Source organism: Vipera berus (assembly GCF_964194415.1).
Source record: "Vipera berus genome assembly, chromosome: 2".
Taxonomy (NCBI): Eukaryota; Metazoa; Chordata; class Lepidosauria; order Squamata; family Viperidae; genus Vipera; species Vipera berus.
In genome coordinates this window covers 142,807,652-142,833,318 of record NC_138203.1, presented here as the reverse complement: position 1 = coordinate 142,833,318, position 25,667 = coordinate 142,807,652, and the positions used below count along the sequence as shown (strand labels likewise).

The window sequence follows — 25,667 nt, the reverse complement described above, 5'->3', positions numbered from 1 at the left end:
GCAGAAAATATGACAAGATGCAACTACATTGGGGATCCATTAGTACTGGTAGTAGCCTTATTTGCTATTATTTGTCATTCACTGTCTTACCAAAGAGAACACATGCTGGAAAAACGCACTTTTTAGTGAAAATTTTGTGCAAGGAAAATTCGTTATGGTTTCAAAATTACCGAAGTGCCCAGGTTATTATTATTTTAAATTTATTATAGCTGCACATTCCCATAGACTCTGGGCGGCTTTGTGTCCTTCACCACCACCACCTGTTAAGAAGGCGCCCAATTGGTCCCTTGCCAGAAACCCACACTGGGATGAAGTGTGCAACTCAAGAAGAGTGGGAAGTAGGGCTAGACAGAGCAAGGGAGGACATAGAACCAGCCAGACCTCACGCCCACACACCCCAGTGTAAACAGTTGCCTCTGTCAGCTCCCAGCTCTCGTTTGACCTTCATTATACAAATGTCAGAGGCAGGAATGCGAACCAGGATCAGAAGCAAATGAAATGGTGGCACAAAGTCAAACATCCCAGCAGGAGGCAACCGGGTGCCCTCCCAGGCGTGACTAGCTGTGCCAGCAAGCAAGTCGTGGCCCTGCGGGAAGATACAGGGCTGGGATCTAATTGGCGGCTTCCATTGGCCTCCCAGCAGCCTTTCTAGCCATAGGCGCTCCTCTGTGGGCCTGATCTGAGTTAGTTCTTAGCTTCATAGTTATAACTTTTTGCACAAGTAACAGTGAGGGTAGTACCCAGAAATCTATGAATGCATCAGAGATATGTCTCATTTTGGCACTGAGTCAGTAGAAGCAGAAATGTGGAAGATGCCGTCCAAAACTTAGGTGGCCCAAGTGCATTCTGGGAAGGATATGAGTGACCAAGATGCAGAAAGTCTAAAGCCATCTTGACCCACGAACCTGTGTGAATGCAAGATTGTTTAATTTTGTTTGTTAGAGCAATGGATCTATGTATGTTAAGGAGCATATAACAGGCCTTTGAGGACAAGTAGTCTCTATGTATATGTAATTTAAAACTCCTATCATACCAGAACATCAAAAGAACGCGGGCGGAGGCATGGGCAAATACAAAATCACCCTATACCCCGGGTGAAAAGTACAAACTTTCTGGGGTAGACATGTGTATAAAATAGAATATTTTGCCCCAATCAACTAATAGATATGGGGATTGCCTGCCAATGCTGAAGACACATAAGATATTGTATTTTCATCTTCCCCCTCCCCAAACCTTACACAGGATATTGAAACAGATCCTTCAAGAAACACATCAAGACACCAGAGTCCAAGTAATTCTCTTTAGTTAAAGACACACAAAAATACTATTGCAAAAAAAGGAAGACGTTAAACAGCCTGCAGAAATAACAGCTTACTCCTCCCATTCATTTCCCTGTCAAAAACATCCAATTAATACCCCCTACAGTACAAGACAAGAGGTGGCAGACCACATTTAATTTACTACTTACATAAATATAAAAATAAAAACTCTAGAGTGCCAGTTAAATGTTAATCTCATTAATGTACTGCAGACTTCAGGGAGTGGCATGGATTTAAATTTTCATAAGGAAATATTAAGTTTCCCGTTCACCCCTTGCCCATAGCGGCAATAGGAAAATGCAGTTGGCTCTTGATTAAGATCCAGGAATATGAGAAAAATGAGGCAGCAAGTCCCATGGCGATTTAGCATCCAGGTAGTCCTAGACTTACAACCACAATTGCTAAGCAAAAGAGTTGTTAAGTGAATTTTGCCCCATTTTATGATCTTTCCTGCACATGTGTTAAGTGAATCACTGCATTTGTTATGTTAGTAACCTGGTTGTTAACTGAATCTGGCTTCTGCCTTGACTTTGCTTGTCAGACGGTCACAAAAGATGATCACACGACTCCAGGATACCCCAACCGTCATAAATACATGCCAGTTGCCAATTTTGATCATGTGACCACAGGTATGCTGCAATGGTCATGTGAAAAACAGTCATCACTTTTTTCAGTGCTGTTGTCACTTCAAATGGTCACTAAACAAATGGTTGTAAGTTGAGGACTACCTGTACCGCCATTCAATCATCATTCCAGCCTGGGTGGGTATGAGACCTTCCCCTACAAAAGATTGGGATTGCCTTTTTCACTTCTCGTCCTTCTCGAATCCAGTGCTGAAATTCAGTAAGGAAAGAGACGCCAAGCTATAAGGATGCTACTCACATTCTGTTATAAGCCGTTATTTCATTTATGGTCCACAGCATGTTTCTCGGCCTTCTTGGAAAAGCCCCACTGGCACTGGGTTAGACAGATCCTGCAGGTTTTCACATTACCTGTCTTGTTACCTTTCCTCAAATGCACGTTACAGAAATATATATATATTTCTGAAGCTAGGGGAAGGTAAAGAGTCTTATGACCATCTAGAAATGATCAGCACTTGTGCCTGTTGTATACCTGGCTCCTCCCTGACTTATCCCATTAAGCTGCTGCAGGGGGAATTTTTTTAAAAAGCCACCACTGACCTTATGCTGGTTTTATAAGCCCAGAAGATCAGGTCACCTATGGGAAATCCATCCCACCTGCTAGAAATTAAAGACAGCGGGCTTATTGACTGTGCTAAATTTAGGAAAACACAGCACGCCTCGGATATTTGTAAGCTCGCCAAACACATCTGTAGGAAGTCCAGCGCCTGTGATATGCATCCTACAGCAGGAGTACTGGTATCAGTTGATCTAATCTCTCAATCCAACTCCTACATGGCCATGGGCTGGTTTCTCTGTTGCAAAGGTTGATGCTTTAAAGGGACCTCATCTCTAGAATCATTAGCCAGCCAAGGCAAGGAACATGGAGCCAAGCAAATGCTCAAGGGTCTTCCTTATCACGAGTTTAACTTTGTCTGGCAAACAAGCAGCCCAACAAGCCTCTAGGGGCGAAGTACATCATGGCCCAGCAAATCCCATGCCAGGTGATACAGAAACTGTGAATACCAGTGCACACCTGTTTCCTGAGCACTGCAGTTTCTGGACTCCCCCTTCAGGGAGAGTAGTGAGAAGATGCCATAGACAAAGCGTAATGGGGCAAAGGCATAGTGAGCCCAATGGTGACTTTCAAGGACTGCATAGCAGGATGCCAGCACCCCATTGACCAGGATTGTACCATGGGTGGTCAAAGGGGCATAGACTCCAGTGCCCTCTTGCTGCCAAACCCGGACTACTCGGGCAGGATGCAAGGGAAGGTTGTCCCCCTTGTACGTCAGTACGGAGTCCCCCACACGCACTCTGCTGGCAAACACAGGAGAGAAGTCCATTGTGCTGTTGACCGGGTCCCGGGCAACGAAGATGAGATGCGAGGACGTAAGCAGCAGCCGGCGAACAGGTTCTTCTGTCTCAATGGCCACAAAGAGGATCTGCTGGTGTGGTTCTCGATGGAGGAACAGCAAAACCTCACTAAGCGTCACTTCTCCGTTCTGATCTACGCTGAATACATAGTCTCCATGGCGCAGCTCGGAGAGGCTCCTCTTCTCGCCACTCGGCAGCGTCACAGTCGCATCACCAGGGAAGCAGCCGCCTGCACGAATAGCCATGGAATTATCTAGGGAATTTAACAGGCAACATCATGAGATGGGCTGCATTTGGGCTCTGGTCCCCTGGGCTCCAGGTTGAAAGCCCCCCTCTTTGACTGCATTTGGGAGCCTCCTAAAGGAGGGGTCCCTAACCCCAGGTCCATGGACCGGTACCGGGCCATGGCATGTCAGAACCCAGGCTGTGCAAACAAGCAAAACCCCATCTGCAGGATGCAGGCAGCACGCAATACGCCACCTCTGGTCCGTGGAAAAACTCCTCTCCACAAAAGGTTGGGGGCCACTGTCCTAGAGCATCTAATTTCCTTGCCAGGTGTTGATGCCAAGGCCAGAGGAGTCTATGGGCAGTGGGAAAGGCACTGGGCCTCAAACCAAGGGTGACCCTTGCAGTACGGAGAAGAAAAAGGAAGACTCTTGAGTGCCAAGGTTATTGCTGGCCTGGATGTCATATATCAGAGGTCCCCAACCTTTTGGGCACCATGGACCAGCTCCGTGGAAAGAGATTTTTCTACGGACTGGAGAGTACGTGGTTTTGTGTGCTGCCTGCATCCCGTGGATGGGGCTTTGCTTGTTTGTGCGGACCGGTTGCTGGCATGTCATGGCCTGGTACCGGTCCATGGACTGGGGATTGGGGACCTCTGTCATATATAACAACATATATGAAGGGGGAACAACCTTTTAAAAATTGTATTTTAATTATGGTATTTCCTTGCCATCATTTGTCCTTTAATGGGAATAATAATGGTTTCCTTCTGATTTTTGCTCTGATTTTATTCTGATTTTATATGATTTTAAGACTAGCTTTGGGATTCTTGGTGATAAAAAGTAATAGTGAAATACTTAAATAACAGATTTAACTATATTTATGGAATGGATGAGGAATGGATGAGACTCTGGAAAGAGTGCAGAGAAGAGCAACAAGGATAATTAGGAAACTAGAAACTAAAACATATAAAGGCTGCAGGAATTGGGTATGTCTAGTTTAATGAAGAGAAGGACGAGGGGGGACATGATAGCAGTGTTCCAATATCTCAAGGGCTGCCACAAAAAAGGAGGGACTCAAGCTATTCTCCAAAGTGCCCGAAGGCAGGACAAGAAGCAACGGATGGAAACTAATCAAGGAGAGAAGCAACCTAGAACTAAGGAGAAACTTCCTGACAATCAGAACAATTAACCAGTGGAACAACCTGCCTCCAGAAGCGGTGGATGCTCCAACACTGGAAGTTTTTAAGAAGAGACTGGACAGCCATCTGTCTGAAATGGTATAGGGTTTCCTGCCTGAACAGGGGGTTGGACTAGATGACCTCCAAGGTCCCTTCCAATTTTACGATTATGATTATGATTATGATTAATCAACACAGTTTAATGTAGTTATTTAAATCATATAATTGCCCATCTTATATCAAGGGGCAGCAGTTCTATGTAAGACAAAATCTTCAAAAGTATTAATATGTTGACTAATTTGGGAAAGTGCCACGTCTGATGCTGCCCTCATTCATAAAAACTACTTTCTGACTCTTTCCTCTGCTCAGGCAGGTAATGGAGCCTAGGAATCCTGCTCTTCAAATGGCTTCATGCAAATCCCACTGGCTCCACCACCACCCTTTTTATAGCTGGGGGCAGAGTTCTCTCTGTACCTGCTTTCACAGAAACATGGATGTGCGCTTTGGATTCATAGTACACCCAGTCAAAGCCAGCCTCCACAGCTAAGCGGGCCAATATGCCATATTTCTCCCTGTCGCGGTCAGAGGTGGTGATGTCCAGCGCCCGGCCCTCGTAGTGCAGCGAGTCAGGCAGGTGGTGTCCATCTTCATCCCAGCCTTCCGTCACTCGCAGTCTTATGCCTGGCCACATATTCATGACGGCAATCGCTAAGGCATTCACTCGGTCTTTGCAACGCTGCAGAAAGCAAGAGGTAGATGGCATTAAGATTCAAGTGTCAAGTTTCCGAGGTACGGGCTTTTCAAGTGACACTGAAGCATTGTTTACCTTAAAAGTCCTTTATTAGCCTAATACATGGGCAAATTTATAATTTAATTTATTTATAATTTATAATTTTATTTATATACCGCCTGTATCACTCAACCCCAAATGTTCTTCCAAACCTGTCAATTTTCAGGAAGGATCAAGCTGTTAAAAGTGATGTCAGGAGATTTGTACTTTTAAACTTGCAAGATTCTGTTAACATAGCCTTACAATAAAGTAGAATTAGCTCATTAGGTTTTGTTTCCTGTCAGATTTACCTGGGAAGACTGACATTTTTACAACCAAGCTCATGCAGCATCAAGGACCCCACAGGATTTACATTTTCTGCTTCCCCTTTGTGAGCCTCCATTCACCTCACTTCAGCTGCACAGGAAAAGTAATTCAGGCTTAACTGGACAATCCTAGGCCAGGGTGACTCTGTGTGACTTTGCATTCCTTATAGCAATATAGTATCCCAAATCTATTTCTTGTTAGCGAAGAATTGGCAAAACAAAAGAAATAGAAATATGCGACTGGTGTAGGATACTTCAATCTTAACTGTTAATGCCATGAATATTCCTTCCACTATCCTTTACTTGTTTGGGAGGGCCTGTAGCACAGTGGTGACACTTAGATTTGGCTAAAATGGTTCCAGGTTCAAAGTCTGTCAGAGCAAAACTTATCTTGGAAATATATGCTGATATTGTACGGTATGATCATGCTACAGATGTATGGCAATTTTTTGGAATAAGTCAAGAAGCTCTCACATTCACATTCTTATTTGCTGCCAGTGGTTGAATTTAATATTTGTAACAGAACTCAATTAATCCCCCAATAAAACAAAATATCCTTTAAACATCATTAATTATGTCTGTCTTATGAACTGGAATGGATCTATCTGCCGAGGGCATTTCCAGTTGGAAACCCGGATAATTAAGAAAAGTCTTATTGTCTGTAGTAGCTTTTTTCTCATATTTACTTTACATGTTTCTTAAATTTAATGATCAGAAAGATCATGTAGTAAATCAGACAAGAAGAAAGCAAATAATTAGCTAAGCGTGAAGGCAAGAATAAAAGATTAAAAAATGCAGCATGTATGCAAAAGCCAAAGTAAATTCTGCTTGAATGTGTGTATGTGTATAAATATTCTGCTTCTGAAGTACTTTTTCCAAAAAAACCCTTGGATTTTTTGAATAGCCTTATGCTCTCCCCCCCCCCATTTTTTGCACAGTCTGTTTATTAAGAACTAGGGGAAAAGGTGACTTCTAAAGTGGGAGGATCGGTGGGCTTGATCTTGGCCATTGACAATTAACTATTAATTCTTTGAAATTAGGCCATCCCCCTCCTGAAGCAGTCAGGTGGAAAAAAACACCAACTCACCGCCCTGAGAAAAATACATTCCAATTCATTACCTGGTTTTTAATTAACCTGAATTTAGACTAGGCAGATCAGGGTAGGCAGATGAAAGATTACTTGACCGAATAACATCCTGTTAAAAGTTCTCTCAAGACACATCGGCATTTTTTGTCCCATTCTCTAGAGTGCCCCCTGCTGAAACCAGCTTTGTCATCCTGAATCCTATTCTCTTGCCCCTACTTTCTTCCATCAATTTTTAGACTTATCTCTTTATCGTGAACTGTGTATCTCATAATCCTTACAAGGAGTCAGTCAAATATTCATGGTCCCAATACCCCTTTTCCCAAAAAGAGATCTGTGGCTTACAGGAGAGGAATTATGGTTTAAATATACAAGGTGCATCAAAAGTCACCCAGACTTGCTTGATAGTGAGATGGGAGGAAGGAAGGAAGGAAGGAAGGAAGGAAGGAAGGAAGGAAGGAAGGAAGGAATATAGGCCATCAGATGATCTAAAGGAAATCTGCAAACATCAGAGAAAATATTCCATACTTAGGAATATTTTAAAATCATGTGTCAAACAATAAAGAAGTATTTAAAAAAAATGGCAACCATTTCAGATATCTTAAGGTAATTTATTCAATATATTCAATTCTACAAGATCTGTTTTGATACACCCTGTATATAAACCTTGCATAAAATATGCAAGTCACTAAATTGCTTTTAAACCAACAAAATATTCCAAAATGCAATCATTTGTTACTTAAATCTTTCCTTGATATACATGATATCATTTTTCCTAAGTACCCAGAGTGCTAAATACTGCATTTATGAACAATGAATTGTACAGAATACACTTTAGGAATAAAGTTAATCTATATGATATACATATGAAAATATTTGCAAAATGTATCTTCAAGTAAGTACATGCATTATGCTGCTGAGATTACACATACATCCCTGTTTCCTGTGGAATCACTCATTTTGCCACTTCATCAAACCCAGCTGGGTGGCCTTGGGTCAGTCCCTCTCTGTCAGCCCAACCCACCTCACAGAATTGTTCTTGTGGGGAAAATAGGAGGAGGAAGAAATATTAGGTATGTTCACTGCCTTAAGTTATCTATGAAGTAATAAAGGTGGAGAAAATAAATACATTGTATATATTTATATATTTGTATTGATGTAATGCTTTTAATGTATATAATCTATTAATATACATTTATATATACAGTGGTACCTTGATAGTCAACAGCTTTGAAACTCATCAGATTTGGTACTCAACACACTTGGACATGAAATTTTTGTCCTGGTACTCATTGTTTGTTTGATACTCAACACACAAGCTAGAACTAGTCGCTGTCAGCTGCCTTATGATTCAATACGATTGCATTACTCCTTATGGGAAAAATTTATTTGGTACTCAGCCTTTTCGGTATTCATTGTACCTCCCGGAATCAATTAACATTGAGCACTGACACATCACTGTATACCTAATATCCCTGCCTATTTTGTTTTTAACATTTACATTATCTTAGGATAGTAGTTCTGGGCGGAAGAAACAGCTACAGGTAGTCCTCGAACTTAAAACCATAACTGGGCCCAGAATTTTTGTTGCTAAGCAAGACTCGTTTAACGTTTTGCCCCATTTTACAACTTTTTTTGCCACCGTTGCTAAGTGAATCACTGCAGTTGTAAAGTTAGTAGCACCGTTGTTAAGTGAATCTGGCTTTCCCCATTGGCTTTGCTTACCAGAAAGTTGCAAAAAGCAATTGCATGAGGCCAGGACACTGCAACCCTCATCAATACGAGCCAGTGGTCAAGTGCCTGAATTTTGATCACACGACTGTGGGGATGCTGGAACAGTCATGAAATGGTCATAAGTCACTTTTTTCAGTGCCGTTTTAACTTAAAACAGTCACAAAATGAATGGTTGTAAGTTTGCTCCCTGCCTCTTTCCAAGATGCTTTTGGACCCTCAAAACAAAGAAGTCTGGTTCTCTCAATCCAATTATGACATGAAACTACACGGCTCTTTAAGACCCAGATACGGGCAACCAGAACACCTGGTTGAATGAGATGCCGGAAAGAGGAAAGAGGTGGCAAAAGGGTAGGGGACAGGAAGTGAGTGGGAGAAAAAGGCATTTCTTTTTTTTTTAAAGAGCCTCGTCTCTAGTGAAAGGAGCAAGCTAGAAGCCTAAAGAGAAATGTGAGAGGCTTCCCATGGGCTCCTGGCCTGAACACAATAGCTGTTTTCCAGGCCCAGAATTACTTAACTCAGCGAGAATTCAAACTCCTCGGGTAATAACAGCAAAATCATCAACTTTGCCACAAAGAACTCTTTCAGTCATTCCCCAGGCGCAGCACTGGTGTCAACGCAGGGGGGAAAAGGGCACCATAGGACATGTCATAGATGGGACCTCATTGGGTGCCAGACTTCCCCCTCTCCTTGTGACTCCCACTGGTGGTCCCACAGCACCCAGCAGGCTTCAGACCAAGCAGCTGCTTTCTTGCAGTGGACTACGAGGGGCAGCGAAATAGGAAGCTCCTGAGCTCCTGTTGGAAGATGGGGGAAATTAGAAGTTGCCCATCTGGAATTAGAAGCTGCCTACAAAGGCAAGAGGTGGATGATTCTTACAATGACTCCTCTGAGCTAGGAGGAGGGTGAGAAGCTGAATTTCACCTCCCCGCATGCCTCCTCACAGTTCATACTGGTTGGAGCTACTGGGAGATGTTGTTCAAAAACCGGTTGCAGAAAGGACAGAAGTCTATCATCCCGTGCTCTGGATCAACAGCAAAATACAGGTAGTCCTCAACTTACACAGTTCACTTGTGACCATTCAAAGTTACAACTGCACGGAAAAAAGTGATTTATGACTGTTTTTCACACTTGTAATGATTCCAGCATCCTCGTGGCCATGTGATCAAAATTCAGACACTTGGCAACTGTCTCATATTTATGAGGGTTGCAGTGTCCCGGGGTCATGCGATCCCCTTTTGTGACTTTTGACAGGCAACATCAATGGGGAAACCAGATTCACTTAACAAGCATGTTACTAATTGAACAGTGATTCACTTAACAACTGTGGCAAGAAAGGTTGCAAAGTGGGGCAAAATTCACTTAACAACTGTCTCACTTAGCAACAGAAATTTTGGGCTCAATTTTGGTCGTAAGTCAAGGACTACCTGTAAAAGCCATCACAACCTTTCCCCTCAAGATGTATAATGCAGTTTTGCATTGTCAGCATCCCTTTTTCTGATCTACTTAAAAGGAGCAAACGTTAGTCTAGCTGCTTGTGCAGTTTTCGTATACTGAAAAGGGGAATTTATCAACTTCATTCTTAAGCCTCCAATCCAAAGGATTTGAGGTGGCAAGTCTTAAATAAACTTAAGAAACATCATAAATTAGTGTCAATTTTGACAACAATCAGCTTAAAACCTTATGTCCTGCTCCCAATGAACTTTGCACTCACTAGACAGAATAGCAAGAAGGAATACGTTAGCTTTTTTTTAACTCTCTGGCCTTTAAAGTAAAAGGACTAGAAATTTAATTCACGTGCAAGAAAAAAATACAGATTCAGAAAAATTTAATTGAACATCCATAGGAGAGTCAAATAAGTCCACCTAACTACCCCCCAAAGATAATGATAAGTTTCCTGCTAGAGCTATTGTCTCAGTGAATAATTGGTGAAAAAAAGAGTACAGAATACAGAACAACAGAGTTGGAAGGGACTTGGAGGTCTTGTAGCCCAACCCCCTGTTCAAACATGAAACCCTCTCCCATTTCAGACAAGCGACTGTCCAATCTCTTCTTAAAAACCTCCAGTGTTCAAGCACCTCCAACCTCTGAAGGCAAGCCGTTCCACTGATTAATTTGTACCCAACCTGGATTCCGCCTCATCTCCTAACAAAGATAATTGCACTTTTTTTCCCCTTGAATGTCCCTTAATGAGTATAGAGTAGAATAGGAGAGGAAAGATTTAAAAAGCTCCAGTTAATCATTTTTTTGCCCTGGCAAGGCAATGTGAGTGTGGGGAAAATTCACTGCAGATTTTGAGACTGAAAGAGCAGCTTGTTTTGCTTTTTATAAACATGTAAGTAGCAGTTCAAAGAAACCTTGAAGTTATGCTCATATCAGAAGAGCAAAGCTGATAAAGGAGAATTTGGTTCAGCAGGAATTGGACAGATCTGACCCCCTCCCCCAAAAGAGGGTAGGATTTTTACAAACTGAAATAAAAAGTTAAAACAGGAAAGAAGTAACAAAGATTATTACAAAAGGCGCGTAGTCTCTGTTAAGACCCAGCTTTTAGTTTTTCTTAAAAATGTAAGCTGCAATTTTAGACAATTTACCATCCTTATACAATTGCACTTACTTCTGCATAGACATATGTAGCATTTTAGTCTTGATATAGAATGAATTTGAGAGTAATTGCAGCTCTTTTTTTCAGGTGGAATGTAAAGGCAATTAAAGGACAGCAGTATAGGATGAAATGTATAAAAAGAGAAAATGGGAAGAACAGAAGATGGAGCCAAATGTTTTTTTTAGTAATGGCAACTGAGATAATTTGTATCACTAACCTCAATATATTGGAAATTCTCTTCCTAGCTTCTTTGCCCTCCCCCAAAGCAGGCAAAATTTGACACGGGCACGTTTGGAATTTGAAGATATACTGTGGACACTTTCATGCGCTGTCACAATTTCATCAAATTAACTACTGCATGTCGTTGTGGTTCACATATTAAATTACAGGTAATCCTCAACTGATGGTGGTGATGGAGCCCAAAATTTTCATTGCTTAGCAAGACAGTCGTCAAGTGAGTTGTACCCTGTTTTATGACTTTTTTGCCACAGTTGTTAAGTGAACTATGCAATTAAGTGAATCTGGCTTCCCCCGTTGACATTGTTTGTCAGAAGCCAGATGGGTAGGTTACAAATGATCACAAGGCCCTGTGACAGCACAACTGCCATACTTTCATGCCAATTGTCAAGCACCCAAATTTTGATCACATGACAATGGGGATGGTGCAATGGTCGTAAGTGTAAACGCTGGTCATAAGTCACCTTTTTCAGTGTCATTATAACTTTGAGCAGTCATTAAATTAATAGTTCTACGTTGAGGACTACTTGTAATTTCTAGGTGGCCTGGCTCCATCCTATCTCTGGGTAGCATACGACCTAGGTCAGGGGTAGGCAAACTTGGCTCTTTTATGACTCATGGACTTCAACTCCCAGAATTCCTGAGCCAGCATGGCTCAGCTTGGAAACCTCTCCCTTTCCCCTCAGCATGGCTGGCTCAGGAATTCTGGGAGTTGAAGTCCACGAGTCATAAAAGAGCCAAGGTTGCCTACCCCTGACCTAGGTCAATTAAAAATTAGAATAATACAAAGATTCTACAAAACACACCCAAAAAAATCACACCACCACTCAAACAAACATCTTATAAAGCAGGGGTGTCAAACTCAATTTCATTGAGGGCCGCATCAGCATTGCGGTTGCCCTCAAGGGGCCGGGTGGGTGTGGCCTGGGTGCGTATGGCCTACTGGGTGGGCGTGGCCAACTCTACATCGTTCGCATCAAGGGTGCCTATGGGGGCCTGGGCAGGAGTGGGACAGATCTGAGGGTCTCTGGCAGGAGGAGGGTCTCTGGGCCAGGGCCAAGGCAGTGGGGGCCGTTCCCTCACTGTTTCCAGGATGGATTCGCAGGCCGCATGAAACCACTTCACAGGCCGGATCTGGCCCCCGGGCCTTGTGTTTGACATGTCTGCTATAAAGGATCCACCAGCCTCTCTAGTCCCAGGCCTGGGGGAAGAACCAGTTTTTCAGGGCTTGTTTAAAAAGAGTTGGAGACAGGGGGATACAAATCTCCACGAATTCCTTTCTTGGTCATTAGCGTGCTTGCTCTCTGCTTAAAACTTATTTTGGGATAGGGATGGAGGCAAACATGAAGAAGGCACTAGGTGCAGTCACTTACCATCATTATTAACGAAGAGTGCCTTCTGGGTCTCTCTCTGAGGTCCAGAGGCCTTTTTGCAAATGGAGGTGATGACAGAGGTTAATAGCTGTTTTGCAGTTGTCAATTCCCAATCAATTTAAATATTCTCCCTAAGTATACCCAACTATCCCCAGTTATGGACCTAGTTATGTCCACACATGAGTCAGGTGGGGCAGGGAGTCTCCATGTGGAAGTATCTTTAGGCAACCTAGTTACAGGAACCAATTTGCCTCTTTCTCCGGTGTATTATGTAATTACTTTAAAACAGAGAAAACACTCCTCCCTTCGGCTGCAAAACTTTAAAGGCAGGTTCTTCATCTGACATGGGGAGCAAGGTTATTAGTTATCTGCGCATGAACCAAATGCATTCCTGAAGTCATTCTAAAGAATATTTATACTCGTGGTGTTTAAGCCCACATCACCCAGCTTCCTGTCTCCCCTTAAAGCAGCCTCTAATGCCCCAGAGGAACCACTAAACCTTCCTGTAATTCTTCTCTTTGTTCTCTGTACACCCCCTTAGCTATTCAGAGTTGAATGCCTGCTGCCAGCCCACCCTGCCTTCAGATGGCATGCTATGACTCAGCAGCAGGAAACTGGAACGAAGTCAGCTTTCTACCCACCAAAGGCAAAATGTCATTGTCCCAGAGAAGCACGTCTCTTCTCTCCCACCTTCCATGCCCTTCTTTCCCTCACCGCCATGTGTTTTACCATCCAAAGGCTTCAGACAGGCCTGAAAGAAGATGTTCTGGTTTTTCAAGTAAAGGAATAGCTACTCTTGCCCAAACTCAATCCACCTTTTGTAGACACAATGTGATTGGCTATATTGAACACCTGCAGGATTTAGGCACAAAGCAATCTATCTGATAGGTCATCTCTGCTGGTATCATGCTACCCATTCATCTTTGATAGCACTCCTTGGTCCAGGAAGAAGCCTGGAAGTTTGGCACACAATTCACCTCTCCTTTCTCATTTTGCAAACTACGTCCATGTAGAAAATGCTCCTGCCAAATGAAACAAGGCATGAGAAAGATGACACTAAGGATCTGAAAATATTAGCAGTTGGTGGCTTCTCTCTCTCTCTCTCTCTCTCTCTCTCTCTCTCTCTCTCTCTCTTTTATTAGTTTTATTCAGGTGGTTTTTTCTCTCTTGCTGCTCAGATGAATACAATATTTTCTTTCCTAACCAAGACCCACAATATTGAAGGAAATGGTTATTGTGTCTCAGTAAAACAAAAAGACAAAATGAACCAAAAAAACAAACAAACAAGGGCACTTCAGGATGTTCCATTTACAACAGATCAATATATCTAAAACTAAATGGGAATTCCCCATCCACCCATCCAAATCACAGCCCCAATCAATTTATCTATTAAAATTAGTACTTCTAATCATCCTCAGTATGTCATTTCTAAGCATTTCTAAATATTTCTAGCAACAAGTGAAAGCTCCTCACAGGGGGATCCAACTTGGAACGAAGAAGGAATTTCCTGACAGTGAGAGAAATTAATCTATGGACAGCTTGCCTCCCAGAGTTGTAGGTGCTCCATTGCTGGAAGTCTTTAAGAAAAGAATGGACAACCATTGGACAATTCAGGATGGCATAGGGATTCTTGCTGTGGGCAGGGTGTTGGACAAGAAGACTTCAAAAATCCCTTCCAGCCCTATAATTCTATGATTTCTGGCTTAGAAGTCCTCCACCTCTTCCGCGGTCCTTTCTTGGGGAACAACCTGGGTCGTGAGGCTGTTTACACAACCCTCACCAGACAGCAGCCATTTCATCACACTAGATGAGGCAAAGAAGATGGGAAACAAGGCCCTCCATCAGCCTCCAGAAGGACCATCCTCTTCCAGAATTATATCAAACATTCCAGGCCACAACTGAAGTACTCTTTTGAATCTGCTCATCATAGTCATTAAATGGTTACAATCATTAAGGGAGACACTCAAATGAGTGCCTGTCAATGACCGCTGTCCCAGCCCTCCCATGTTTGGCCACTAAACGAATGCAGAGATAGTTAAATGAACGGAGCGAAAGAACTGCCTACCAAAAGAAAACAGGAGGTTCCATTCAGTGCACAGAGCCAACATGATGGGTCACAGCTCCCTTTCTCAAGCACTGGCTTCCTTCCCACCATGCGCTAGAAAATTAGTCTTTCTCTCCAGCTGCCCTGCCTTCCCTGGGCTGGAGAGAAATACTTTTCTCTCTAGCATGGGGCAGGGTAGGAAGATGACACACTGCGCACACTGTTGACTTTCTGAGGAAACCATCAGGGAAGATTGCAAATCACATGACCGTGGAGAGCTTGGCAACCTGTCGTAAGTGTGAGCAGGTTGCCAAGAGCCCAGATCGCAATCACATGGCCGCGGGAACACTGCAAATGGCCATAACGTTGAGCACTAGTCGCATATCCCTTCTTTCAGCATCCTAAATTTGAACAGGTCATAAGTCGAGGACTCAAATTAAATTGCTTTACCACAATAAACGAAGCCAATACTGCTGTAATTGCACGCATGCATATCTATGGAGCGGACGTCCAACCACAACTTGATTACAAATAACTTTACCACAGATAACGGGAAACACTGTGTCAGGACCCACCTCAATCCACATCTTAGGAAATAAGAACTCTTGGATGCAAGTTTAGTCCAAAAGGAAAATGTTTACTAGGATGGAATCGATTGTGGGAATACAAGACGGAATCTGAGAAAAGTTACATTTCAATCCTATATAAACCATTCCCATTCCAGCCCCTCCCCTCATCCATTTGGTCAGGCTGTCGTCAGTTGCTAGGTGTCAGGTCCTTCCATGGGAAAGGGAACTCTCCTTGGTTTTATGGTTATTGCTTTCCTTTTCAGTTGTAAATGAAGATACAATCCAGACCTGTCTGTCCCCCCTCCCTTCCCCAGTAAAACATCCCCTGTTGTTTGAAAATCGCTTTAGTAACCATCCTCTCCCCCCCCCTCGGAGAGATGGCAGAATCCCCAGAAATAGCACGTTGTTCTACCTATACAATTATGAAATGTGATATAAATGGATTCTGACATTCGGCTCTCCTTTCAGAAAAAAGATGAGTCCATCTGTGGGGAAAGAAAACATATAAATGTTAGCCTGGTTTGTTTGGATATTCTGTATGAAACCTCTTAAGCAGCTTAGGTGCTTTAACATGGAGTTTGTTAACCCACTCATTTTCTGAGGAGGGGAGGTGTTTCCATGCCACTAAATATTGTATCGTTCCATGGTGTTTTCTGGAATCTAAGATTTCTTTCACTTCAAAATGTTGTTCTCCTTCCACCATGATGGGGGGTGGTGGTGGTGGGATTTTTTCTCGTAGTGGTGATTGTTGTTCTCTCTTTAATAGACTGCAGTGGAAGGTTGGGTGTATTCGTCTAAGATTTTTGGGTAGTTCTAATTCAACTGTTACTGGGTTTATGATTCTTTTAATTGGAAAAGGTCCAATATATTTTGGTCCTAGTTTTTTACAGGGTTGGAGTGATTTCAGGTATTTTGTGGATAAATATACCATCTCTCCTACCCTAAATGGTGTGGGATCGGTTCTTTTTTTGTCTGCCTGTGTCTTGTATGCTTTTCTGGCATCTTCCAACGCTTTCCTAACGATTGGCCATGTATTTTGTAATTGAGCAATCCATTCCTTCAGATCAGGGATAACCGGTTCTTTTGGGGTTAGTTCTGGTATTGGGTTGAAACTCTGGCCTGTAGCTACTTGAAAAGGAGTGTAACCTGTGCTTGAGTGGACTGCATTATTATATGCTACTTCTGCAAAAGGCAGTAGGTCCGTCCAGTCGGACTGCTGAAAATTAATATAGCATCTCAGATATTGTTCAAGTATATTATTAAGTCTTTCAGAAGCTCCGTCTGTCTGAGGATGGTGACTAGATGACAGTCCTTGGGTGGTTCCTAAGAGGGATAAAAATTCTTTCCAAAATGCCGACGTAAATTGCACCCCTCTGTCAGATATGATACGTTGTGGTACCCCGTGCAATCTGTAAATATGCTGTACAAAAAGTTTTGCTAATGCTTTTGCAGTCGGGATTTTTTGGCAAGGTATGAAATGTACTTGCTTAGAGAACAGATCTGTGACAGTCCAGACTACGGTGTTTCCATTACTTTCTGGCAGTTCTACGATAAAATCCATGGCTATTTCTTTCCATGGGGCTGAGGGGTTTGCCACCGGTTGTAACAGACCTGGCGGTTTCCCTTGCAGTCTTTTGGCCATCGCGCAAATTTGACAGCTACCCACATAGCTTTCTATGTCCTTTTTCATAGATGGCCACCAAAATTGCCTTTTAGTTAAGTGTAAGGTTTTTACAAAGCCAAAGTGTCCTGCTGATTTTGTATCATGGCACAGTTGCATGAAATTGATTCTCTGTGTGGCAGGTATATATAGCTTCTCCCCCACCCACGGCAGTCCATCTTTAATTGTGCACACATGTTTATTTTTCTGGAACCATTCATCACTTTCCAAAGATTTCCTGAATTCTATTCCAGTTTGGCTATCTACCTTCGGCTTCATTTTTTCTTGTGCCCTGGTGGTGACTGGTGCTGCCAGTTGTTGTTCCGGTACAAGTGGTTTAAAGTCAGTAACTCTTGTGCTGTTATATTGGGGCATGCGGGATAATGCATCTGCCAGGAAGTTCTTTCCCCCCGGTAAGTGTTTGAGAGTGAAATTGAATCGGTGAAAATGTTGGGACCAGCGGGCTTGCTTAGGAGTGAGCTTCCTGGGCGTTTTTAGTGCTTCCAAATTTTTGTGGTCTGTCCAGACCTGGAAAGGTATTTTATTTCCTTCTAAAAATTGGCGCCATGTTAGTAATGCCCACCTCAACGAGAATGCCTCTTTTTCCCATATTGGCCAGCGTTGTTCTGTTTCTGTGAGTTTTCTGGATGTGTATGCGCATGGTTGCAATGTCCCCCCATCATTTTCTTGTAATAGTACGGCTCCTACCGCTACATCACTCGTATCTGCCTGTATTACGAAAGGTTTGTCGGGATCTGGGTGTTTTAGGACAGGTTCAGCAGAAAAAAGTCTCTTTAGCCTCTCAAATGCTGCTTGACATTCCATTGACCATTTCAGAGGCTGGCTGGGTTTCACGGGTGACCCCCCCTTCGTTTTCAACAAATTTGTGAGGGGCATGGCTATTTGGCCAAATGCGGGGATGAATTGGCGGTAGAAGTTTGCAAACCCCAGGAAACTTTGCAATTGCTTCCGTGTGCGGGGGGGTGCCCACTCTAGTACTGCCCTGACCTTCTCAGGGTCCATTTCGATGCCCTCTGGAGATATGCGATATCCCAGGTAGTCGATTTTTTCCTGATGGAATTCACACTTCGATAATTTAGCATATAAGTGGGCAGCTCGCAACTTCTTCAGGACTGCTCTGACTAGTTTGATATGTTCCTCTTTGGTTTCTGTGAAGATAAGGATGTCATCGAGGTAAACCAGGACCCCCTTATATAGGTGCTCTCTCAGCACGTCATTAATTAATTGCATAAAGACTGCAGGGGCCCCTTGCAGTCCGAATGGCAATACTTTGAATTGATAGCACCCCATTGGGCAGTTGAATGCAGTCTTCCATTCGTCTCCTTCCTTAATCCTAATACGGTAGTATGCTTCCCTCAGGTCTAGTTTGGTAAAAATCTTTCCTTTCGATAGGTGGGATAACATATCCTTCATTAGGGGAAGGGGGTACAGATTACATTCACTAATTGTGTTCAAATTTCTATAGTCCACAACCAAACGAAAGGACCCATCCTTCTTCTCCCTGAACAGAACCGGGGCGGCCACTTTGGGTTTGGCAGGCTCGATAAATCCTCTTTCTAAGTTTTTCTTTATGAATCTCTCCATTTCTGCCATTTCCCTTGGGCTCATGGCATACATCCTGGGTTTTGGGAGTTTTGCCCCAGGTTTGAATTCTATGGTGCAGTCTGTGGGGCGGTGGGGGGGAAGCTCATCTGCTCTTTCCTCACTGAAAACCTCAGTCAGGTCCCTGTATTCCTCCGGTATCTCTGGTAATCCCTTCTCTTTCCCCACTGCTGCTGTCTCCTCCCTCTGGGTTGGGGGGGTGCTTTTGGAGTCTACGTTCTTCTGCCCCCCCTTTGGGAAGTTGAGTTCTGCTGTCCTCCAGTTTATCCCGGGGTTCCATTTCTTCAGCCATTCCAGTCCTAGGATCATTGGGCATTCCATGCCTGGGGCCACTATAAACGTTATGTCCTCCTCATGGGGCCCCAGTGATAGGTGGATTGGTAAAGTGGCTAGGGTGGCTGGTCCTCCCCCTGCTATTGTCCCATCTAATTGACTAAAAGAGATTGGTTGTTTTAGCCTCCTCACTGGGATGCTCAATCTCTCCACCAGTGTTGGGCTGATAAGGCAGCGGATGCACCCAGAGTCTATCAGAGCTTTTATTTTGGCTGCTTCAGGCATAGGGGAAGCTAATATAGTCACTGTCTTAAGTATGGGTGGAAGGGGTCCACTTACCAATGGTTCTCCCTCTGAGCTGTCTTCCGAGTTGTCCACCGTCCCTGCGGTGCAGGCCGGAGTCCAGTCCCAGTTCCTGGCAGGAATTGTGGACTCTACAGCCTCTGTCCCCTTCATGGAAGATTCTTTTGTGTTGCCTTGGGGCTTCCCCGGCTTCTTGGAGGATGATGCCTCTGGTTTTCGTGGGGGGGCTTTTGAACGACATTCTGCAGCACGGTGGCCCTCTCTCCCGCAGTTGAAGCAACTTGTTGATTTTTTGGCTGTGGCTGGTGGTTTTTCCCCCTCGCGTGTTTGCTCGGGTGGCAGGCGGCCCCATGGTTTTCCTCTGCGGTGTCTCTTCAGTAGGTCTATTTCCACTTCCTCCGCCAGGATGTACCAGTCGTCGAGGTGGGGTGGGTCTTCTCGAGGCAGGCAAGCATCATACAGGTCGTAGTTCAGACCGTCTTTGAAGTGGCTAAGGAGGATGTCTTCTGGCCAGTTCAGCTTGCTGGCAATGGCTCGGAATTCTTGGGTATAATCAGCCACTGCTCGCCTGCCCTGCCTCACCGTTTTGATTCTCTCCCGGGCCTTACGGTCAGCCAAAGGATCCTCGAACCGTCGCCTCAAAGATGACATGAATCGGTTGAAGTCGTTGAGTTCTGGGGCGTTGGAGTCATGCAAGTTCACCACCCAGTCTGCAGCCGTCCCGTCCAGGGCAGATTGCACAATTCGGATGCGTGTTTTATCACTGGGGATGTCCCGTCCGTACTCTTCCATGTAGCTGAGGACTTGGGTTAGGAAAAATCCCAGTCGTGATGGCTCCCCCTTGAATTTGACTTCCAGGGGCGGGAGTCTTTGGCTGGAGCGTTGTCTGCGCCGTGGCCGGTATCGCTCCTCATCCTGGTCCCCATCTGTGGTTCTGGGGGGGGTGGGTACTGCTGAGGCAGCAATTCCTGTTCCATTGGATGGCCCCGGGGTTTCAGGTGTTGGATCCCCTCCGTTACCTTTCCAGTTGCGTCCCCAGGCGCTGCCTCGGTTGCGATTTTCAGCTCTCTCCTCCCTCAGTGAACTCAGGGTTGCTTTCATCAGATCAATGGCCTTTTCCAGGATCCGCTCCTCCTCGCTGGCGTGCAGGGAACTCTCCATCTCTTGCCTCCATTCCGGTTGGTGGTTACTACGCCTCAGGGTCGTTTCTCCCGAAACCTTTTCCCACTCACTTTTCCTTCCAACGCCCATCGACCACCGGGGTTTTCGGTCGTACTGCTCCACCGCTTCTTCCCCGGGGGAATATGCTGCTTCAGCTTCCCATTGTCTCTGGGATTCCATTTGGGGGGAAGACCCCCTCCATGGGGCTTCCCTCCTCTCTTGCTTCGTCGCCAGACATTTTATTTGTTGCAAAGTCCCCCGGTAAGGTTTTCCCTTCCAGGTTGACTCTTAAAACAGATTCCGTCTACTGTCAGGACCCACCTCAATCCACATCTTAGGAAATAAGAACTCTTGGATGCAAGTTTAGTCCAAAAGGAAAATGTTTACTAGGATGGAATCGATTGTGGGAATACAAGACGGAATCTGAGAAAAGTTACATTTCAATCCTATATAAACCATTCCCATTCCAGCCCCTCCCCTCATCCATTTGGTCAGGCTGTCGTCAGTTGCTAGGTGTCAGGTCCTTCCATGGGAAAGGGAACTCTCCTTGGTTTTATGGTTATTGCTTTCCTTTTCAGTTGTAAATGAAGATACAATCCAGACCTGTCTGTCCCCCCTCCCTTCCCCAGTAAAACATCCCCTGCTGTTTGAAAATCGCTTTAGTAACCATCCTCTCCCCCCCCCCCTCGGAGAGATGGCAGAATCCCCAGAAATAGCACGTTGTTCTACCTATACCAGGGGTCGGCAACCTAAAAAAGAAAAAGAGCCACTGGGAACCGGTTCCATCACAAATTAAAAAAAGAGGGAGCCGCGTGCGTGTGTCCATGCACGCGCATGCGCAAAAAGGTTTTTTTGCGCATGCGCGGACGCACGCGGCTGCCATTTTTTAAAAAATGAGATGGAACCGGTTCCCGGTTGCCCGATGGCGACGGCCCGTCTGCAAAGCTGCCGCTTTCGGCAGCTTTGCAGACGGGCCGTGGCAGCTTCCTCAAAGAGCGGCGCCCCTGCCCATTCCGAGAGGTGCGCGCGCACCTCTCCGAACGACCGGAGGTGCGCGCGTACCTCCGCGCGAATGGGCAGCGGTGCCGCTCTTTCAGGAAGCCCGCCGCGGCCCGTCTGTGAAGCTGCCGAAAGCGGCAGCTTAGCAGACGGGCCGCGGCAGCTTCCTCAAAGAGCGGCGCCCCTGCCCATTCCGAGAGGTGCGCGCGCACCTCTCCGAATGACCGGAGTTGCGCGCGCACCTCCCCAAACCTTTGGGGAGGTGCGCGCGTACCTCCGTGCGAAGGGGCAGCGGCGCCGCTCTTTGAGGAAGCTGCCGAAAGCGGCAGCTTCCTCAAAGAGCGGCACCGCTGCCCGTTCGCGCGGAGGTACGCGCGCACCTCCGGTCGTTCGGAGAGGTGCGCGCGCACCTCTCGGAATGGGCAAGGGCGCCGCTCTTTGAGGAAGCTGCCGCGGCCCGTCTGCTAAGCTGCCGCTTTCGGCAGCTTCACAGACGGGCCGCGGCGGGCTTCCTGAAAGAGCGGCACCGCTGCCCATTCGTGCGGAGGTACGCGCGCACCTCCGGTCGTTCGGAGAGGTGCGCGCGCACCTCTCGGAATGGGCAAGGGCGCCGCTCTTTGAGGAAGCTGCCGCGGCCCGTCTGCTAAGCTGCCGCTTTCGGCAGCTTCACAGACGGGCCGCGGCGGGCTTCCTGAAAGAGCGGCACCGCTGCCCATTCGTGCGGAGGTACGCGCGCACCTCCGGTCGTTCGGAGAGGTGCGCGCGCACCTCTCGGAATGGGCAGGGGCGCCGCTCTTTGAGGAAGCTGCTGCGGCCCGTCTGCTAAGCTGCCGCTTTCGGCAGCTTCACAGACGGGCCGCGGCAGCTTCCTCAAAGAGCGGCACCGCTGCCCGTTTGGGGAGGTGCGCGCGCACCTCCGCCCATTCGGGGAGGTGCGCGTGCACCTCTCCAAACGGGCGGTGCCACTCTCCATTTGGAGAGGTGCGCGCGCACCACTGCCCGTTGGAAGAGGTGCACGCGCACCGGGCGGCTGGGAGCCGCAAGAGACGGCTCAAAGAGCCGCATGCGGCTCCGGAGCCGCAGGTTGCCGACCTGTGACCTATACAATTATGAAATGTGATATAAATGGATTCTGACACACTGACCCTTCCCCACTCAACATAAAAGGATGGACTATAATCAAAGAATCTCAGGCATTAGACCTGCTGGGGAAAAAACAGCTTCATTTGCCAATAGATTCTTCTCTTTCTCTGCATAATCAGTACTTTCCCCCCGACATCAGTACTCTTCCTACCCATCAATGGATAATCTGCCTTTGGTTCTGAGAATTAGCACTTATTTTTCGCAATTTGTTTTGGCCTTGTAGGCACTTCATACAATGCCTTCGAAGTGGGAGAGAAGGAATTTTTTTTTCCAATGGGGCTCATACGACTCTACTGAAGTACAACGCAGCTAACCACATTTTCTCCTAGCAGGTTGTGCAAATGTGTTCATGTACAGTTCAATGTAAAAGGGACGTGGCGGCTCAGTGGGTTAGGACGCTGAGCTTGTCAATCAGAAGGTCGGCAGTTTGGCGGGTCGAATCCCGAGTGCCGCGTAGCAGAGTGAGCACCTGTTACTCGTCCCAGCTTCTGCCAACCTAGCAGTTCGAAAGCACGTCAAAATGCAAGTAGAAAAACAGGGACCGCTACGGTGGGAAGGTAACAGCGTTCCGTGCGCCTTTGGCATCTAGTCATGCCGGCCACATGACCACGGAGACGTCCTCGGACAAGCGCTGGCTCTTCGGCTTTGAGATGGAGATGAGCACCGGCCCCTAGAGTTGGAAACGACTAGCACGCATGTGCGGGGGAACCTTTACCTTTACCTTATAGTTCAATGTATCAGACGAACCAGCAAAAATGGGATTAAAAAAACCCTCCAAGAATTAGTTATTCATCAATTAGCAAGTCATTACGACCATTGTATAATAGCTTCTGATGATCTGAATCTTTTAGGTTAACCAATGGAGATAGTTTTGAAGTCAGTTACATTCTTATTTCACAGGATGAAGCAGGAAGAACATTCAGAGACCAGAGAGAGAGAAAGAGCAAGAAAAGAACCAAATTAAAAGCATATTTAGCAACAGGGGAAAACTGAGTCCTATGAATATCTTTCCTTTACCGTAGAGAAGGATCCTTCAACCACCTTTGGCTAAAATTGAGTTCCTTATAATCTGTGTTTTGTCTTAGATTTGGAGGTTGGCAAAATCAATCACCTTCCTCAGCCTGCATTGTGAGTTAATTGATCGTACCATGCAATGATTGTGATCTCCAGTCAGATCTCCGTAAGTGTTCATTTCAGAGTTGGAGTTGTTTTGTTAATGCTTTGCTCCTTTTGGGGGGGCCTTTTCAGGTCTTGATGGTAAAGAAGCACTCCTAATTATTTCTGTTTCTAAATGTACCAGCCTTAGCTTCTTTTATTACCTCAGAGTTAACATATCACTTAATGTACATTAACTAACTTAAATGTTTGGCTCACATGTAACTTTTAATTGCATTTGGTTAGTTCTGAAGCAATTCTCTTTTTCTTCTCTCTCTCCCCCACAATACACAATGTGTGTATATAAATCTTGCAGTCTTATTTTTTATACAATTCATGAAATGGGTTGTGATCCAAGAAAGCTGGTAAGATAATAAATGTAACTCTTCCATAAGATTCCTCCTGTTTTTGCAGAGTTAATAAGGGCTGTTTTTTCTCCCTAGGGAACACTAAAGCAACATGGTTTCCATCACAGAGATTAATGAGATATATATGTTTTCCCATTTTTTTTACATTTAAAATGTTCAAGACTACACAGCATGCCACTATAAAACACAGTAATAATTAAACTAAAGAATTAAGAATTGCAACAATGAAATACTCCTCAGAACAGTTTATATACACTTGAATAACAAATTAAAATCCAATTGACAATGGTTTGGTCTACTTCAGAGCAAGCGTTTTTCTACCCAAGCAAACATTTGGCCATTTTCCAACAAAATACTGAAGTACCTTTGAGTTTCTGTGATACTATGAAGCCCAAGTAGATGTAACTGCACAGCAGAACACAGGAGACGTTTTAAAAAGAAATGCCAATGCCAGCATTTTATAGGTACACACACAAGATAGATCTTTGTGGCAGCATATCTTGCTTTGGTATCAAAATGCCTCAAAGAAAGTCTTTCTTAAAGAAATTTAAAAAACAGAAAGAACAAACAGACCATTTGCAGTATAAAGGACTCCTGCAGCAGTTTTTCTTCTCTGGTATATGAAATATTATCTAGCCACTATAATAAAATTTGGTAGGGACATTTCTCTTGGGATTAGCCTAGAAATTTGCTAGTGGCACTAGTTTGCCAGCCCTGTTCTGTCCTCAGCCATAAAAACCAAGACGGGGTGGGGGTGGGGGAGACCAGAAAATTAAATCCACCAAACAGCAGCTCAGAGAAATGTCTCTGAACTGAAAAAACAGTCTGAAATTAGCAATAGCTCCCTGAAATGTCTCTGTCTAAACCTGCAGATTTAGAATCATTCTGTAAGGGGCTATTCCCAGATGAAGGCCTAAAGAAACCCAGAGTGATAACATTTTATCATTTAAGACCAGCAACCTGGCTGAGGGGGGCTAACACATATAAAGAGAAGGACTTGGGCCCAAGGCTGCAGAGCTGTTAAATCCTCTGATCTGTTGGGTGCACTCGCTCAGGTTAGTCAAGAGTTAAAGGAGAGGCTGTCATCCTATGCTCAAGAGTCACAGTCTGCTTTGTTGCTGCCTCGCACATGCCAGGGCTGAACCTGGCGCCCCAAGCTTGCAGGGCCTTGGGCAGCCGGGCACCACCCTTGCCCCCCGAGGAGCACCCACCTCTGTCATCAACCGGTCTGCACCTGTATTCTCTTCATCCTTAAAGATGATGTCAGGGTTGTAGTTGGGCACCAGGACCTTGAAGCTTTCCGAGTGGCGGCTGATTTTGCCCTCGGCTTTGCCGCTGGCCCCAAGGGTCTGTTCCGCCACATTGGGCACAAACTGCTTGTACTGCAGCGGGGCCAGGCTTCTGCGGCTGGACTGCTTCCGTCCCACCGGCCCCCTGCCAGGGCCACAGCCCTGAGCAGGGCACAGGAGGCAGCTGGTCAAGCAAAGCCCAAGCAGGCTGACTAAGGCAAGCCTTCGCCAAGCCAT

General features: G+C 45.3%; 1 protein-coding gene across 1 annotated transcript; it reads right to left on the bottom strand.

The window, feature by feature from the left end:
- Nucleotides 1–881: 881 nt before the first annotated feature.
- On the bottom strand, nt 882–25,667 carry DHH (desert hedgehog signaling molecule; the record flags this gene model as incomplete). The annotated part of the gene is made up of 3 exons (XM_081315605.1): nt 882–3,569; nt 5,196–5,457; nt 25,353–25,667. 3 exons carry the CDS (start codon nt 25,665–25,667, stop codon nt 2,902–2,904), a joined length of 1,245 nt encoding a protein of 414 aa, XP_081171731.1. The 3' UTR covers nt 882–2,901.